Here is an 18,751-nt window from a genome sequence, read left to right as displayed (position 1 = left end):
GTCTCATTTTCACTATGAGATTCACTATTGCCCCACGGCCCAGCACGCCAACGCTGACGCATTGTCGCGATTGCCGATGGGCCCTGACCCGGTTTTCGATCTTGATGAACTACTCTGTTTCCACATTGATGAGGAAGAACGTTGTGCGGTTGAGGGTTTTCCACTTACAGGTTCGCAGGTTGCGTCGGCTACTGCGCGGGACTCGGTCCTGTGTCAGGTGATCGGTTTTGTTCAACGGGGTTGGCCGGACAGGACCCAGGGCCGGGCATCGGATCCCCTTCGCAACTACCATGCCTTGCGCCTTCGTCTGTCTGTTCATGATGGTGTTGTTCTTCTGGCCACGGATGGCGCATCTCCACGGGTCGTAGTGCCAGTCTCTCTTCGCAAAGATGTTCTCAAACTGTTGCATGAAGGCCATTGGGGTATTTCTCAGACTAAGTCCCTGGCCCGCAGGCACGTTTATTGGCCCAGTATTGATTCGGACGTCGCCCACATGGTTGCTGTTTGTGGTCAGTGTGCTCAACAACTGGCTGCACCTCGTACAATGCCCTCTCTGTGGCCTGATCTGGTGCAGCCATGGGAATGGGTGCACGCTGACTTTGCCTGCCCCTTCCTCAGTACTTATTGGCTACTGTTGATTGACGCCTTCTCAAAGTTTCCGTTTGTTGTTCGATGTCCGTTGCCCACCACTGCGGCGATGACGCTGGCTTTGACCAAAATCTTTGCGCTAGAAGGTCTTCCATCCACGATCATCATGGACAATGGCCCTCAGTTCTCTTCACAGGCCTTCCGTGATTTTTTACTGGACAAGGGATTCATCATGTTACAGCACCGCCCTTCCATCCGCAATCAAATGGGGAGGTCGAGCGCCTTGTCCGCACTTTCAAAAGCCAGATGAAAAAATTCCTTAGTGATTTTTCCACAGATGACGCTCTGCTGCAATTTCTGAGTTCTTATCGCTTCATGCCTCTGGGTGATCGCAGCCCTGCTGAACTCTTACATGGCCGCCAACCGCGCAATCTACTGCACCTGCTTCACCCTGTCAGGCCTTGTGCTGTGTCCCCTAGAGCGGGAAAATACTCGGTGGGCACCGACGTGTGGGCACGAGGGTATGGATCTCACCCTAAATGGATTCCAGGGGTGGTCAAGGCTCTTCACGGCTGCCGGCTTTGTGAAATATGTAAGGACGACGGCATGGTTGTTCGCCATTATGACCAGATGTGCCCATGAGTGGTGGCCACGCCGGTGCCACCGCCCCTTCCTTTGCCTCCACCAGTCCGAGAAGCCAGTCCTGTTGCTGCTGCTGATCTACCGTATGTGTTGATGCAGCCGCCGTCGCTACTGTTTCCGAGTACGCTGGAACCGGCCCCAGTCGCGACGCCACCTTCTCCGGGACCCATCTCGCTGGAGCACACCCCCAGGTCCACGACATCTATGGATGCTGCTCCGGAGTTTTCACCTGTCATCTCATCCAGGAGGCACGTTCCACACACGAGCTTCCGTCCTGGACATATTCGACCATACTCTCGTGTCTCTCCGTGGGATCTTCTCGGGGCCTCACAAGAGGCCATGGATGTCTCCGCACTGTACATGTCTCCAAGGAAGTGAGTGTTTTTTTTTCAAGGGGGGAAAAGTGTTGTGACAGTGCCACGACATTTAACAGTGCCGCCACGACAGTATGCGCAAATGGCGATAGAGGCGCTCCGCAACTCGGCTGAATGCGGGAGCGCCACCTAGCTACGAACGGTGCCGGCCGCATGTCACAGCACAGCAGTTGAATAAGAGATACTGAGTTGTTATCATGTAACCAGCTATTGTTTCTAAGTGAGTGTGTTTGAATATCCACGCAATTATTGGTGATTAAAGGTTATAACAGTACCCATTAGAGCATATTTCATTTAGTATTGCTGTGTAACATCTTTTGGTCAGCACAACTCTCTTCAGCTCAGCAGAATCACTATTTATCCTTCACTATTTGTTTGTGGTTTGAGGGATATTGACAGGTCCAAAGGCTGTTTGCACAAAATTAGGGAGTCTTGCAATCTATCATTACAAGCCTTTAAAAATGAATTGGAATTACAGAAGAGACGGATGAGAATTCTCAATATGTAGTATGCAGTCAAGTAAATGACAGATACTGCAAATGTGCTGTGAAATGATATTATAGAAAGAATTTATAGATTTACTTCACAATGAAAAAGTTCTGTACTTCAAGCAACACTTTGTGCTAATTTTGCAGGTATGCATCATGAAAAGAAACTGGTCATATGAATAGTAAAAGTTCTGAAGTCACATGAATTATTCCATTGCAACAGATTTTGATGGAACAGAACAAAGGGTATGGAGACTTTGTATATTACTGCAAAGTGCATTGGTTCAGTTAAGGAGCATATGTGGAACAATTTTTTATTTAAAACTCACTGTTGTTCAATTTATGAAGGAAAAAGAATTGTAGGACTGAAAAATGGAACATCTGGAACAGATTGCAGATCTCACATTTTAAGTGGACTTAAGTGCACACTGCCCACAGTAATAAATTTCAAGATGCAACTAATTTTTGATTTGGTATGGATGCATTTAAAAAGGAAATCATGTTAGTGAAGGGACATCTCCTGACAAACACATTCCAGTTCCCCAACCTAACTGCTATTAACAAAAACATGAGGTCTGAAGAATTCAGTATGGCCTTGAAAGAATTACAAGGATACATCCCTAAAATTTTTGAATACATTGTCAATCTTACATATTTTTCTGAGACCATTTGCTGTTTCAGTTGAACATGTCCCTGTACATGTGCAGATGTAACTGATTGACCTGGAAAGTAATTCCCATTTTAATGACAAATCCTTTTGTGTCAAAACTGTCCAAGATGTCTACATTGCATTCCTCAGGTAGAGTTTGCACATCTCCATCACGAGGTTGCAAAAGTGCTACAATATTTTGATTGATATATGTGTATAAAAGATCTTTTTTCAATAGTGGAAACTAAATAAGTCACAACTGCATGGCAGTTTGAGTGCAAAAATTTGTGAAACTGCTTGCATCAGTCCGTAGTCCAACAGTTTGTACCAGATGAAAGCTGTTTTATAACTTAAATGTTCCAAAAATGTTAAATAATACTGAAAATTTGTTTTGTCCTTTATCTAAATTGTTGAGAAATGTGAATATAAAACCCAGTAACATGCAGTGTAACTGCAGCGCCACTTAAATGTGGTGCATTTACAGTTTCCCCCTCTTCCTCTTCCAAGCACTCAGACAGCATGGCATGGCAGTGGGGACATGCACAGCAAGCCTAAGCACTATGGCATTACTGTTGGGGTTCATAAAGTGAATTCTTTGCTGCCCCTGTTCTAAATGTATTTACTGATATTAAATTGTGTGGAGATAGTTTAATTATTATGAGATGGTTTACGTATTTACTAAAATTTATTGTAATATCAGGTGTTATCAACAAATTTAACAAAACATTTAAATGCAGAAAAGTATAATTCAGCAGGTTATTAAAATAAGCTTTTACTTTGATCTAGGGAAAGGGGATGCGAAGTGTAACAAACAGTTATTTTCTTAAATTTTGAAAACATATTTTTGAAGATGTTTTTCTTTATGTATTTTTCTTTAAGGATCCCTTAATATACATTTAAAGATCATGGACTGAGAACACCTTTGAAACTGGTGTATTTATTGAGAATATTAAGTATGAAAGTAAACTGTTGCAGTGTGCCCCAGTACAAAGCAGAGAGTACAGTGATTAGTTCCTACTGAGTAACAGTGTAAAAAGCATGAGAAACTATATGCACGTTAGCATTACTTGTATTATTCAATTACTTCAAAACACAAGTTAAAGTTAAGACAAAATTAATATTTAGATTCTTTGACAGTAATTTCAGGTCTTTCCACAATATTAAATGAAAATTAGAACTTTGTAGGTTGACATCAAATTTAAGGAACTCATGCTGTATTTTGGTTTTCCCCATGCAAACAACTTTTGTTAAAATCATTACTACACTTTCTTCTGACACATATGTTGTATCGGCTACATAACAGTGTGCAAATATATTTGGATTTTTGGCTTCCCTGTGGACAAATGTTACTTATTTGTCACCATAACCAACCTTATTCATGGCCACTTTACCAATATAGTGAAGTGGGATCATGCAAGTGAAACCTAGTGAAATGTAACTTTTTTGAACAGTTGGCATAAAAGATTCTTCATTGTTCTGATTTTGACCTTTAATATCTTCATTGTCTGAGTAATCTAAAGGTCCACACATTTTGTGTTCCTGTATTCCAGGTAAGTCAGATTCTTGCGAATACTGACTTGTTGTTGCTGTTGTGGTCTTCAGTCCTGAGACTGGTTTGATGCAGCTCTCCATGCTACTCTATCCTGTGCAAGCTTTTTCATCTCCCAGTACCTATTGCAACCAACATCCTTCTGAATCTGCTTAGTGTATTCATCTCTTGGTCTCCCTCTACGATTTTTAGCCTCCACGCTGCCCTCCAATACTAAATTGGTGATCCCTTGATGCCTCAGAACATGTCCTACCAACTGATCCCTTCTTCTGATCAAGTTGTGCCACAAACTTCTCTTCTCCCCAATCCTATTCAATACTTCCTCATTAGTTATGTGATCTACCCATCTAATCTTCAGCATTCTTCTGTAGCACCACATTTCGAAAGCTTCTATTCTCTTCTTGTCCAAACTATTTATCGTCCATGTTTCACTTCCATACATGGCTACACTCCATACGAATACTTTCAGAAATGACTTCCTGACACTTAAATCAATACTGAATGTTAACAAATTTCTCTTCTTCAGAAACGCTTTCCTTGCCATTGCCAGCCTACATTTTATATCCTCTCTACTTCAACCATCATCAGTTATTTTGCTCCCCAAATAGCAAAACTCCTTTACTACTTTAAGTGCCTCATTTCCTAATCTAATTCCCTCAGCATCACCCGACTTAATTAGACTACATTCCATTATCCTTGTTTTGCTTTTGTTGATGTTCATCTTATATCCTCCTTTCAAGACACTGTCCATTCCCTTCAACTGCTCTTCCAAGTCCTTTGCTGTCTCTGACAGAATTACAATGTCATCGGCAATCCTCAAAGTTTTTATTTCTTCTCCATGAATTTTAATACCTACTCCGAATTTTTCTTTTGTTTCCTTTACTGCTTGCTCAATATACAGATTGAACAACATCGGGGAGAAGCTACAACCCTGTCTTACTCCCTTCCCAACCACTGCTTCCCTTTCATGTCCCTCGACTCTTATAACTGCTATCTGGTTTCTGTACAAATTGTAAATAGCCTTTCGCTCCCTGTATTTTACCCCTGCCACCTTTAGAATTTGAAAGAGGGTATTCCAGTCAACATTGTCAAAAGCTTTCTCTAAGTCTACAAATGCTAGAAACGTAGGTTTGCCTTTCCTTAATCTTTCTTCTAAGATAAGTCGTAAGGTCAGTATTGCCTCACGTGTTCCAGTGTACTGACTTATCTTGTTGATTTTAGTGTTCTTTTCCTGTTTGTTTTTCTGCTGTCTTGAATGATCACCCACTTTCTTAACTGGCTTATCTGTTGCAACACAACTCATTCCCCTCTTTCCACTGTTTTAGTTGCTCATTCTTTCTTCAGCCTTAGGGAAACCCTCATCATTGTCAGCAACTCCTAGAACAGGAGTTGCAGTGTCACATGCCTGTAACAGTTTTGCACAGTACCTCACATTAAATGGTTACACTACACCTAATAGAGAAGCTTTGTATAAATCTGTAAATTTCAAAAAGTGGAAAACATTATGAATTTTTTGCAGTGTATTATGGCCATAACACTCAGAATTACAGAAATTGCTTGTGACTACAAACAATAAAGAGTATATTATGATAAAAATTTACTTCACATATCTGAAAATGCATTTCTTTCACTTCACACCAGAGATGAATTTTTATTTCTTCCAAAGTATATTGTCTAAACAAACAAAGAAGATGGTAAAATTACTACAACAAATAATATTACAAAAGAGTGGGAAATGGTGATGCAGTTATTTCTGCTACTGGCTTACCATCTGAGCTGTGAAGAGAACAGATGCAAGGAGCTGCACATTTTTGTGGAATCTTGTCCCAAAGTACTGCAAAAGCAATGCAATTACATAAAAAATATAAAGATGCTGGAAAGTTTAATAAATCTACCTTATTCATGAAAGTTTACTTTATGGTATTACTTAAAGCTAATATGTAAACTTATGTTTTGTGTATGAAATGAATATGAGATATTACTGTCCTTTTGTTCTTACCTCATAAGCTGATGTACATTTAATTCTGTGGTAAAATGGAATAAAAATGTAGCAGACTGCTGGAATACTGAGTAGCATGGCAATTCCAAACAACCACAGCTGTGGGCCAAAAAGGTACACTTCTGCTGGTTGCCCCATTAATGTTATTGAGGACAGAAAGCTGTAGAAAGAAAAGAAAGAAAATGACTAGTAGCACATAGCATATCTATTAGACAAATGAGTAGTCAAAATAACATGTTTTATGTACAAGAAAGAATTTCAATGAAAAAACACTTGGGAAAAGAGCTTCCGACAATTGGAGTTACACTTCTGTGAGGGAGGACGCCAAGCTATTATTCATTCATTGCTGTAATAGAAACTGTATCTTATTAGAAATATACAATCTTTGCATGTTGCTGTTTGGAAGACCATTTTGAAAATCTGAATGTAAAGAATTGTATTCTGATGTTATCTACAGCTTTGACACAATTGAATCCATTTTTAAAAAACTTATTTTTCAGCATAAGGAACTATGATACAATGAGATTCTTACACAGAAATTAGAGAAAGTAAATTTTGTTAATACTAGTGCTTTTTATCCTGATGTTCATATTTAACAATTCATCCACTTTCTTTGGTCATAAAATTGGCATATCTCCTGCAGTTGGAAATCATGCTAATCATTACATATCTTGCAAAATATTGATAATTTTATATTAGTCACACAAACTTCAATGCAATCAATAGTTGATCGAGTGTGAAAGAGAAAAAAATATTGTTAAGGATTTGATCACTCATCCAAGGAATGTAGCAAGCAGAAATACAACACATTCCACTTTAGAAATTCCAAAGATTATTCTAAATAACAACACGCTAGTCTTGCTGCAGCTGCATATGCCATTATGCAGTAGTGGCACTGTTTTCCAGAATGTCATTAATGTGACACAGCTGTACCGTAGAAATACAGGGCTATTACAAATGATTGAAGCGTTTTCATAAAGTCACTGTAGCTCCATTCATTGACATATGGTCATGACACACTACAGATACGTAGAAAAACTCATAAAGTTTTGTTCGGCTGAAGCCACACTTCAGGTTTCTGCCGCCAGAGCGCTTGAGAGCGCAGTGAGACAAAATGGCGACAGGAGCCGAGAAAGCGTATGTCGTGCTTGAAATGCACTCACAGCAGTCAGTCATAACAGTGCAACGACACTTCAGGATGAAGTTCAACAAAGATCCACCAACTGCTAACTCCATTCGGCGTTGGTATGCACAGTTTAAAGCTTCAGGATGCCTCTGTAAGGGGAAATCAATGGGTCGGCCTGCAGTGAGCGAAGAAACGGTTGAACGCGTGCGGGCAAGTTTCACGCATAGTGATGTGAAAGATTCAGTGTTTAAACCTCCTCTACCAAGAAACGTGCCAGAACTACAAGCTCGCATCAACAATGCTTTCGAACTCATTGATGGGGACATGCTGCGCCGAGTGTGGAGGAACTTGATTACTGGCTTGATGTCTGCCGAGTCACTAAAGTGGCACATATCGAACATTTGTGAATGCCTAAAAAAACTTTTTGAGTTTTTGTATGTGTGTGCAAAGCATTGTGAAAATATCTCAAATAATAAAGTTATTGTAGAGCTGTGAAATCGCTTCAATCATTTGTAATAACCCTGTATATTGTGATGTTCATAGCACAGAATCAAACCTCTGGAGTCAGAAATTAGTATCAGCAAATTGTAATCAGCATTTCTTAAAAATATATGGGTAGCTGCATTTCAGCAAGAAATCACTGACATATGATTATAATGTTTCTGTATAATTAACAGACATCAGAAATGATTAGGATTCACATTTTCTGTCTCATGTGCTCCATTATTTAATTGTAATTGATCAAAGAGAAAACATTTGTTGGTTTTCTTTGTTTCCTGCAGCAGAGGTAGCCAAGATTTCAGCTCATGAATCATGCTGAGCCTTGCTATAGATTTCCACCACCGCCACACCATTCTGTTTGCACTTGGAGGGGAGGGGGGGGGGGATACCACAAACATACTGCATTTAAATGGCAGTGCGGTCACACTGCATATGACTTGGTAATAAGTTTCACATTTGTCAACAATATACAGCAGAAAAAAAGTAAATTTTCCATATTATTTAATTCCCTTTGGTGTGTTGGAAATGTAACATAATTTTTATCTAATACAAACTGTCTACACATGGACAGATGAAAGCAATTTCACAGATTTTCACACTCAAGTTGCAAAAGAATCTGTTACATCTGTACATGCACAAGGGTGCTTTCAACTGAAATGGCAAACATTCTCAAAAACAGCCCGAAAATAGATGTAAGACTGACAGTGTCCCCAAAACATTTAGGAAAATATCATTGTAATTCTTTCATGCCCATAATGATTTCTCAAAACCTTACCTTTCCTTTAATGGCACTGAGGTTAGAGAATTGAACTATGTTTGTCAGAATGTGTTCCCTCTATAATAAGATTTTCTTTTTAAATGCATTTGCAAAAGGTCAGAAAGAAGTTGTTTCTCATCAGGCAATGTTCTACTGTGGGCAGTGTGCCCTCAAGTCAGGCTAAAATACAGTGTCTGCAATCCATTCCAGATATTCTAATTTTTATTGCTGCACTCATTTTTCCTTCATAAAGTCAACAATAGTGAGTTTTAAATAAAAAAAAAAATTGTTTCACATATGTCCTTGACCTAACCAATATACTTTTCACTAATATATAAAGTCTCCATACTCTCTGTTCAGTTCCATTGAAAGCTGTTGCAACACAAATGAAAGGTTCATGTTAGTGACCAGGTGGTGGAACTTTGTAGTGAACTACATAAAACCAGGGACCCTATCATCCTACATTATAATCAACAGGATTTTTCTATGTGGAAGAAGCAACATGAAAGTGTGAAATTAAACAAAACCAGCCACTGAAAAGTAGTAACCAACTCATCACCAGCAGCCTGTCCAACACTATCACTAATTAAATGCAAAAGGGATGGAAGAGCTGATAGTATAAGTGACAATTTTTTATGGGATCAGTGCAACAAGACACATGGCAAGACTCTGGTCAGTTTGTAAGTAATGTGTGCACAAACATAGCCTATAAAAGGGAGCCTGTCAGTCAATCGAGTACATATCCTTATGTTTTGAGAGACATTTATTTAACCCCCAAACACTGTAACTTAAAATCTGTTATGAATGATAAATTATGTATATTCCACCAAAATATTAGGAGACGTACAGATAAAGTGGAGCTTAAGGCTCTCAATATAAATGAAAATTACTCCCTAGCCCAAGTGCATTTACTGTGTTTCACAGAACACCATGTAAAGTCTACCTTGCTGATGCCTCAGTTGGAGGGTTATGTCCTAGCTGGTGGTTACTGTAGAGAAAATAGAGAGGAAGGTAGTGCTGCAATATAGCTCAAAGTGGGCATAGCTCATAAATCACTTAAGTAGGTATTGTGAAGATTTTCATTTTGAAGACTGTGGATCCGAAATTTTTGCTGATAATATGTCAGTTATAGTAGTGACAATATATAGGGCCTCTGCAGAGAGTCCCTGCAGGGAAAATTTGTATTTCCTTGAAACAGCTTGAATCAGTTTTGTTAAAAATATATTCAAAGGCTATTTAGCCTTTCTGGGTGATTTTAATGTAAACTTCCTTACAGACAACACCAACAAAAGAGAACTAAAACATTTTTTACAAACCTTTAATCCGACTCCAGTAGCTGAATTTCCTACGTGAGTGATAGATACCAGTGTAAGTCTTATGGACAAAATCTTTATTGATGAGTTTAGTAGTAGTCACAGAACTGTATGTCAAATTCTCAATGATCTGACTGACCATGATCAGCAGTTGCTTACTCTTAACATATGTTTGAGCATTAAATGTAAACCAGCTTTTAGGTCTTTCAGAATAATAAATGTGGACACATTAGAAAATTTCAAAAAGCTCTTGTAGCAGATGAAATGGAGACCAGTGCATAAAGAAAGAACTGTTAATATTAAATTCAACCTATTCACAGATGAATTCATGTCCCTTTTTGAAGCAATATTTCACAAAAAACTGTAAAAATGAATCCTAAAGTTTGCAAAACGAAACCCTGGATTACAAAAGGGATACAAATTACATGTAAGACAAAAAGAGAGTACATAAATCACAAAGATGTTCTGATGAGCCTGCTGTAAAAGAACATTACAGATCATATTGTAAAGTAGTGAAAAGAGTTATAAGGTGCTCTAAAATATTACATATTAAATCTGAAATAGACAACCCAAACAATAAAATAAAAGCCATCTGGAGTGCTATTAAAAGGGAGCTGGGGAAAAAACATGATAGTGTTTCTAATGTAGAAACAAGGCATTGATTAAAGAAACTGATGGAGTTGCAAGTGTCCTTAATGAGCACTTTCTAACAGCCTCTGAGAAAACCAGTTGTAAGGGCTCGGTCAATGAGGCTATGGACCTCCTGAAAGAAACTGAATTGTGCAAAATAAGTCAAATGCATATAGCCCCAATTACTGTCAGTGAGGTGAAAAGGATGATCACTCAAATGCGAACCAAAAATTCATCTGACTTTGATAATATTTCCTCTAAGGTCCTTTAACATTCACATAATGCGATTTGTGTAATACTTTGCCATATATTTAATGAATCCCTTCAACAAGGTATTGTCCCAGACAGAATAAAGCATGCAGATGTGAAACCATTATTCAAGACGGGATAAAACTGATGCTTCTAACTACCATCCTATTTCTCTTTTAACAAGATTCTCCAAAGTCCTTGAGAAACTTAAACATAAGAGAATTGTGAAGTACATGGACATCCAGAAGCCTCTTAGCCAGTGTCAGTTTGGATTACAAGCAGGCAGTCTACACATGATGCTACATTTTCATTTACCAATAATGTTTTAGAAGCACTGAACAATAGATATTTTGTGATTTAACCAAGGCCTTCAACTGTGTGAACCGTGAAATCCTCTTGTCAAAACCTATCTATTATGGTTTAAGTGGTACAATGGGAATGTGGCTTTGATCATACCTAACTGATAGAAAGCAGATGGTATTGCTTAATCATCGAGATGGCACAACAGCCTCATCTGGTTGGGGAACAGTAAGTACAGAAGTGCCACAAGGTTCTGTGCTGGGCCTCTTGCTCTTTCTTATTTTTATTAATGACCTTCCAGACTGTACAAAAGCTCCTACCAAATTTACTCTTTGCAGATGATACATATCTTTTAGTTGAAAAAATGCTTGACACTGACATTGCAATGTCTGCCAAGTTTGTGTTCAATGATGTCTATAAATGGTTCACCTGCAGTTGTCTGACATTTTTTTAAATAAATAAAAAAAGTGAGTACATTCATTTCCGCGGGTCTCAGAAAGTGTGGGGGGACATAAGTCTAAGCTGTAATGATCAATGATCAAGATATACATCATGTATATTCTCCTAAATTGTTAGGCCTCCACACCGAAAGTAAATTAAACTGGTTGTGCTATATTCTGGACTTGAGAAAAAGACTTAGTTCAGCAACTTATGCTCCACATATTGTAGCAGTGAGTGGAAATACTGACACTGTTAAGGTTGCTTATTTTGACTATTTTCATTCATTGTCCTCATATGGCATAATGTGTTGGGGAAATCAACTAATGGCAAATAAAGTATTTGTCACTCACAAAAGAGCAATCCGAAATCTAAGTGGAGTGAGTAGAAATCATTCATGAAGAAATCTTTTTAAAACACACAAAATATTAATAGTGACCTCACAATATTCTGTTTAGTTAAGAACTTACCCAAGCACAAAACCAACAGTGACTATCATGACTATGACACAAGATCAAAACACAACTTGCATGTGGATGGAAAAAACTTGAGCCTAGTACAAAAAAGTGTACACTACTCAAGGAAAACGGTGTTCAATGTGCTTCCTACGGACATAAGAAATATTACTAGTGTAATACCACAATTTAAAAGTAAATTAAAAGAATAACTTCTGGAACATCCTTTTTACTCTGTTTCTGAGTTCTTTGAAATAAACACTCCTATATTGTAAGTCAAATATGGCACATTGACTTGTAATATTTGCTGTTACCACTTTGTAACTGAACATGATGACCTTTGTCAGAATAACAATGTACTTCACTTCTAGAAAAGTTATAACTTAATATGGAAAAATTGTAATTTATTATGGTATTGTTTTATACCTCTGTTTCACTTTGTTAATAGTGACCTCACAATATTCTGTTTAGTTAAGAACCTAACCAAGCACAAAACCAACAGTGACTATCATGACTATGACACAAGATCAAAACACAACTTGCATGTGGATGGAAAAAACTTGAGCCTAGTACAAAAAAGTGTACACTACTCAAGCAAAACGGTGTTCAATGTGCTTCCTACGGACATAAGAAATATTACTAGTGTAATACCACAATTTAAAAGTAAATTAAAAGAATATCTTCTGGAACATCCTTTTTACTCTGTTTCTGAGTTCTTTGAAATAAACACTCCTATATTGTAAGTCAAATATGGCACATTGACTTGTAATATTTGCTGTTACCACTTTGTAACTGAACATGATGACCTTTGTCAGAATAACAATGTACTTCACTTCTAGAAAAGTTATAACTTAATATGGAAAAATTGTAATTTATTATGGTATTGTTTTATACCTCTGTTTCACTTTAGGAAGTGTCTAAGCTTGTAATTGTTAACATATGTTGTTCCTTTACACATACTGCAATTTGTATCTATTAGCACCTATATGTAGGCTACTGTTCTCATGTATAATTATGACTCATTCCATGTTTATACAATTCTCTTGTATACTGGATCTATAGAACACAAATAAATAAATAAATAAAATAAATCGGTAATGGAATGATGTGTGCAACTTCAGAAATTTTACCATTCATATCATCAATTTCTTCACATGCTGCCTGCCTGCAAAGTCAGCACAAAGTGTTTGTTGATGTACAGAACAATGAATCTCATCTGCTTATATTTTAATTTTTTGCTCTTTTACTGCTGACAAAACTTTAAATTCTCTTTGTATGGTATTGTAATATCGTTTCCCAGCAAACTTGCAGAACCTGTCAGTTATATGACTGCATAATATACATTGAGAATTCTCACGCCTCTCTTCTGTCACTCCAATTAATTTTGAAAGGCTTGTGATGATAGATTGCTACACTGTCTCTTTTTGTACAAAAAACCACTGGACAGAGTGTCCTTTATACCACAAACAAATAGAGAAGGGTAAACAGGAGGGACACCACAGTTCTTCTGAACTGAAGAGACAATGGTTAGCTACTGCATGTTATCAGATATAGAATTCTTCTAATTTTAACTAATGTGATTCTGAATGGACCAAGGTCCAATTAGTATCAAAAATAGCTTGAATTGCAGACAACTGAACTCCTTAGTAGTTTACCCAGAATGGACTAATCTAAGTAACACACTCATTCGGGACATCAGGCCATACTGTATCCATCACATTCGTAATTCTACCAGTTATGGCTTGTTACCTAATAGATGGCTATTGCTGAAATAATGATCATTACTGCAATAATTATAATACTAATCTACCTACAAAATTACTAGTTTCAAAGTGCTTATTTAGTTTCTCCCAGTTATCTCAGGTGACCTAAGGGTGACTTTTATTCTCTTCCCCCATGGGCTGCTCCAGCTGTGACTGGCAGCACCTGATGGAGCACCATGACTGCAGCAACATGGATGTACGCACTGCATCTGTCCTGGTCATGAGCTCATTGTGTTTGCTGGGTATCTTCTTAATTAGACCCAGTGCTGATTTGCAAGCCTTGCTGGGATTATTGCTGCAGTCCTGGTTGATGAGATTGTGTTTGATCCATTTTTTGATGGCCTGTCTAATGATGCTCTCCCAATATATTAATGTATGTGCTAAATTCTTGATACATTTGTATTCCATCACATGAGTCTCATACTAACAGTACTCTATGACTGCTGCTGATATTCTTGGCAGTGATGGAGCATATGGTTTGCCACAGCCATTATACCATGCTCCAGCAAGCTATTGTGAAAAATTTTTTGCATACTACAAAATCACCGTCTGCAGTGGCCGAGCGGTTATAGGTGTTTCAGTCCGGAACAGAGCTACAGTCACAGTAAAATCCTGCCTTGGGCATGGATGTGTGTGATGTTTTTAGGTTAGTTGGGTTTAAGTAGTTCTAAGTTCTAAGGGACTGATCACCTTAGATGTTAAGTTCCATAGTGCTCAGAGCCATTTGAACCATTTGAACTAAAAAATCACTGAGTAAAAACCAACTTCTGCTCATCCAATAAAACACAGGCATTACTGGGTAGTATGAGCTGTGATCCCAGTTTATGGAAGACTTGGTTGTACTAGATTCTATGTGAATGTGGCAAAATATATATTGAGCAAACAGTGCAAAACATCAAAGGTTGCTGCAGAGAACACCAGCAGCACACTTGACTGATGTATTCTAAAAGGTCAACAGTTTCAGAGCACTGTTTGTCAGAATTCACATGATAGAATACAAATGCACAAGGATTTTAGCACAAATATCAAAGTACTGGAGCAGCATCATCAGGGAGGACTCTGACATACACACTGCAACTGTGGCTTTAGTCTCAGCAAAGCTTGGAAACCGGTTCTAGTTCTAATTAAGAAGACACTGAGCAAACACAATGAGTTGACTGTCAAGACAGATGGAGTGCCTACATTGAAGCTGATCAGCTGGTGTGCCCAACCACCAGGCAATGCTGGCCACAGGGGGGTACTTTGGGCTGGATGCATGCATTGATTCAGTTGGGAAGGTTGTCATAAAGCTGCTGATTCTCTTCTGAGGCAAACCAGCTCACAACTGTTGTAACTTGGCCTTGATGTTGTTGTTGTTGTGGTCTTCAGTCCTGAGACTGGTTTGATGCAGCTCTCCATGCTACTCTATCCTGTGCAAGCTTCTTCATCTCCCAGTACCTACTGCAGCCTACATCCTTCTGAATCTGCTTAGTGTATTCATCTCTTGGTCTCCTTCTACGATTTTTACCCTCCACGCTGCCCTCCATTACTAAATTGGTGATCCCTTGATGCCTCAGAACATGTCCTACCAACCGCTCCCTTCTTCTAGTCACGTTGTGCCACAAACTCCTCTTCTCCCCAATTCTATTCAATACCTCCTCATTAGTTATGTGATCTATCCATCTAATCTTCAGCATTCTTCTGTAGCACCACATTTTGAAAGCTTCTATTCTCTTCTTGTCTAAACTATTTATCATCCATGTTTCTCTTCCATACATGGCCACACTCCATAAAAATACTTTCAGAAACGACTTCCTGACACTTAAATCAATACTCGATGTTAACAAATTTCTCTTCTTCAGAAACGCTTTCCTTGCCATTGCCAGTCTACATTTTATATCCTCTCTACTTCGACCATCATCAGTTATTTTGCTCCCCAAACAGCAAAACTCCTTTACTACTTTAAGTGTCTCATGTCCTAATCTAATTCCCTCAGCAACACCCGACTTAATTCGACTACATTCCATTATCCTCGTTTTGCTTCTATTGATGTTCATCTTATACCCTCCTTTCAAGACACTGTCCATTCCGTTCAACTGCTCTTCCAAGTCCTTTGCTGTCTCTGACAGAATTACAATGTCATCGGCAAACCTCAAAGTTTTTATTTCTTCTCTATGGATTTTAATGCCTACTCCAAACTTTTCTTTTGTTTGCTTTACTGCTTGCTCAATATACAGATTGAATAGCATCGGGGAGAGGCTACAATCCTGTCTCACTGCCTTTCCAACCACTGCTTCCCTTTCATGTCCCTTGACTCTTACAACTGCCATCTGCTTTCTGAACAAATTGTAAATAGCCTTTCGCTCCCTGTATTTTACTCCTGCCACCTTCAGAATTTGAAAGAGAGTATTCCAGTCAACATTGTCAACAGCTTTCTCTAATTCTACAAATGCTAGAAATGTAGGTTTGCCTTTCCTGAATCTTTCTTCTAAGATAAGTCATAGGGTCAGTATTGCCTCACGTGTTCCAACACTTCTACGGAATCCAAACTGATCTTCCCCTAGGTCAGTTTTTCCATTCGTCTGTAAAGAATTTGCGTTACTATTTTGCAGCTGTGACTTATTCAACTGATTGTTCGGTAATTTTCACATCTGTCAGCACCTGCTTTCTTTGGGATTGGAATTATTATATTATTCTTGAAGTCTGGGGGTATTTCGCTTGTCTCATACATCTTGCTGACCAGATGGTAGAGTTTTGTCAGGGCTGGCTCTCCCAAGGCTATCAGTAGTTCTAATGGAATGTTGTCTACTCCCAGGGCCTTGTTTTGACTTAGGTCTTTCAGTGCTCTGTCAAACACTTTATGCAGTATCATATCTCCCATTTCATCTTCATCTAAATCCTCTTCCATTTCCATAATATCGTCCTCAAGAACATCGCCCTTGTATAGACCCTCTATATACTCCTTCCACCTTTCTGCTTTCCCTTCTTTGCTTAGAACTGGGTTTCCATCTGAGCTCTTGATATTCATACAAGTGGTTCTCTTTTCTCCAAAGGTCTGTTTAATTTTCCTGTAGGCAGTATCTATCTTACCCCTAGTGAGATAAGCCTCTACATCCTTACATTTGTCCTCTAGCCATCCCTGCTTACCCATTTTGCACTTCCTGTTGATCTCATTTTTGAGACTTTTGTATTCCTTTTTACCTGCTTCACTTGCTGCATTTTTGTATTTTCTCCTTTCATCAATTAAATTCAGTATCTCTTCTGTTACCCAAGAATTTCTACTAGCCCTCGTCTTTTTACCTACTTAATCCTCTGCTGCCTTTACTATTTCATTCCTCAAAGCTACCCATTCTTCTTCTACTGTATTTCTTTCCCCCATTCCTGTCAATTGTTCCCTTATGCTCTCCCTGGAACTCTGTACAACCTCTGGTTTAGTCAGTTTATCCAGGTCCCATCTCCTTAAATTCCCACCTTTTTGCAGTTTCTTCAGTTTTAATCTACAGTTCATAACCAGTAGATTGTGTCAGAGTCCACATCTGCTCCTGGAAATGTCTTACAATTTAAAACCTAGTTCCTAAATCTCTGTCTTACCATTATATAATCTATCTGAAACCTTTTAGTATCTTCAGGGTTCTTCCATGTATACAACCTTCCTTCATGATTCTTGAACCAAGTGTTAGCTATGATTAAGTTATGTTCTGTGCAAAATTCTACCAGGCGGCTTCCTCTTTCGTTTCTTAGCCCTAATCCATATTCACCTACTACATTTCCTTCTCTTCCTTTTCCTACTGTTGAATTCCAGTCACCCATGACTATTAAATTTTTGTCTCCCTTCACTACCTGAATAATTTCTTTTATCTCATCATACATTTCATCAATTTCTTCATCGTCTGCAGAGCTAGTTGGCATATAAACTTGTACTACTGTAGTAGGCATGGGCTTCGTATCTATCTTGGCCACAATAATGCGTTCACCATGCTGTTTGTAGTAGCTTACCCACACTCCTATTTTTTTATTCATTATTAAACCTACTCCTGGATTACCCCTATTTGATTTTGTATTTATAACCCTGTATTCACCTGACCAAAAGTCTTGTTCCTCCTGCCACCAAACTTCACCAATTCCCACTATATCTAACTTTAACCTATCCATTTCCCTTTTTAAATTTTCTAACCTACCTGCCCGATTAAGGGATCTGACATTCCACGCTCCGATCCGCAGAACGCCAGTTTTCTTTCTCCTAATAATGATGTCCTCCTGGGTAGTCCCTGCCCGGAGATCTGAATGGGGGACTATTTTACCTCCGGAATATTTTACCCAAGAGGATGCCATCATCATTTAACCATACAGTAAAGCTGCATGCCCTCGGGAAAAATTACGGCTACTATAGTTTACCCTTCATTTCAGCCGTTCGTACTACCACAACAGCAAGGCCATTTTGGTTAGTGTTACAAGGCCAGATCAGTCAATCATCCAGACTGTTGCCCCTGCAACTACTGAAAAGGCTGCTGCCCCTCTTCAGGAACCACACGTTTGTCTGGCCTCTCAACAGATACCCCTCCGTTGTGGTTGCACCTATGGTACGGCTATCTGTATCGTTGAGGCACGCAAGCCTCCCCACCTACGGCAAGGTCCATGGTTCATGGGGTGGTTGGCCTTGATATCCTGGCTATTGGCATCGGTATGCTGTTGATGACCAAAGCTGTTCCCACATATATTCCAAAAACTTGTAAAACATGCCGTCGTTTTTATTTCTGATTTGTGAACTCATATTAAATCATTCATGAGAGATGTCAACAATTTTTCTATTAACTTACCAGTCGGTATTGTGTTACTTCAGTGTTGTAGCATAACATCCATAATTTTGAAAAATATATAATTTATTTTGTTACTTTAATAAATACCTTTTACTTTGATAATAACTGCAAAGATTGTCTATTTGTAATAAACA

At 38.6% G+C, this 18,751-nt stretch overlaps 1 protein-coding gene across 4 annotated transcripts in view; it reads right to left on the bottom strand.

The window, feature by feature from the left end:
* The window catches only part of LOC126471584 (sodium-coupled monocarboxylate transporter 1-like), a 337,815-nt gene that overhangs the window by 74,506 nt on the left and 244,558 nt on the right, over positions 1-18,751 (bottom strand). For all 4 annotated transcript variants that reach the window (XM_050099818.1, XM_050099819.1, XM_050099817.1 and 1 more), the window contains exons 3-4: positions 6,290-6,449; positions 6,059-6,124 (exon numbers count right to left, since the gene is read on the bottom strand). In XM_050099818.1, the coding sequence (XP_049955775.1) occupies positions 6,059-6,124; positions 6,290-6,449 (226 nt within the window). The remainder of the gene's footprint in view (positions 1-6,058; positions 6,125-6,289; positions 6,450-18,751) is intronic.

The sequence above is a fragment of the Schistocerca serialis genome, chromosome 3 (assembly GCF_023864345.2).
Source record: "Schistocerca serialis cubense isolate TAMUIC-IGC-003099 chromosome 3, iqSchSeri2.2, whole genome shotgun sequence".
Classification (NCBI taxonomy): Eukaryota; Metazoa; Arthropoda; class Insecta; order Orthoptera; family Acrididae; genus Schistocerca; species Schistocerca serialis.
Note: the sequence above shows the minus strand (reverse complement) of the source record. Positions and strands in the feature narration are given on the sequence as shown.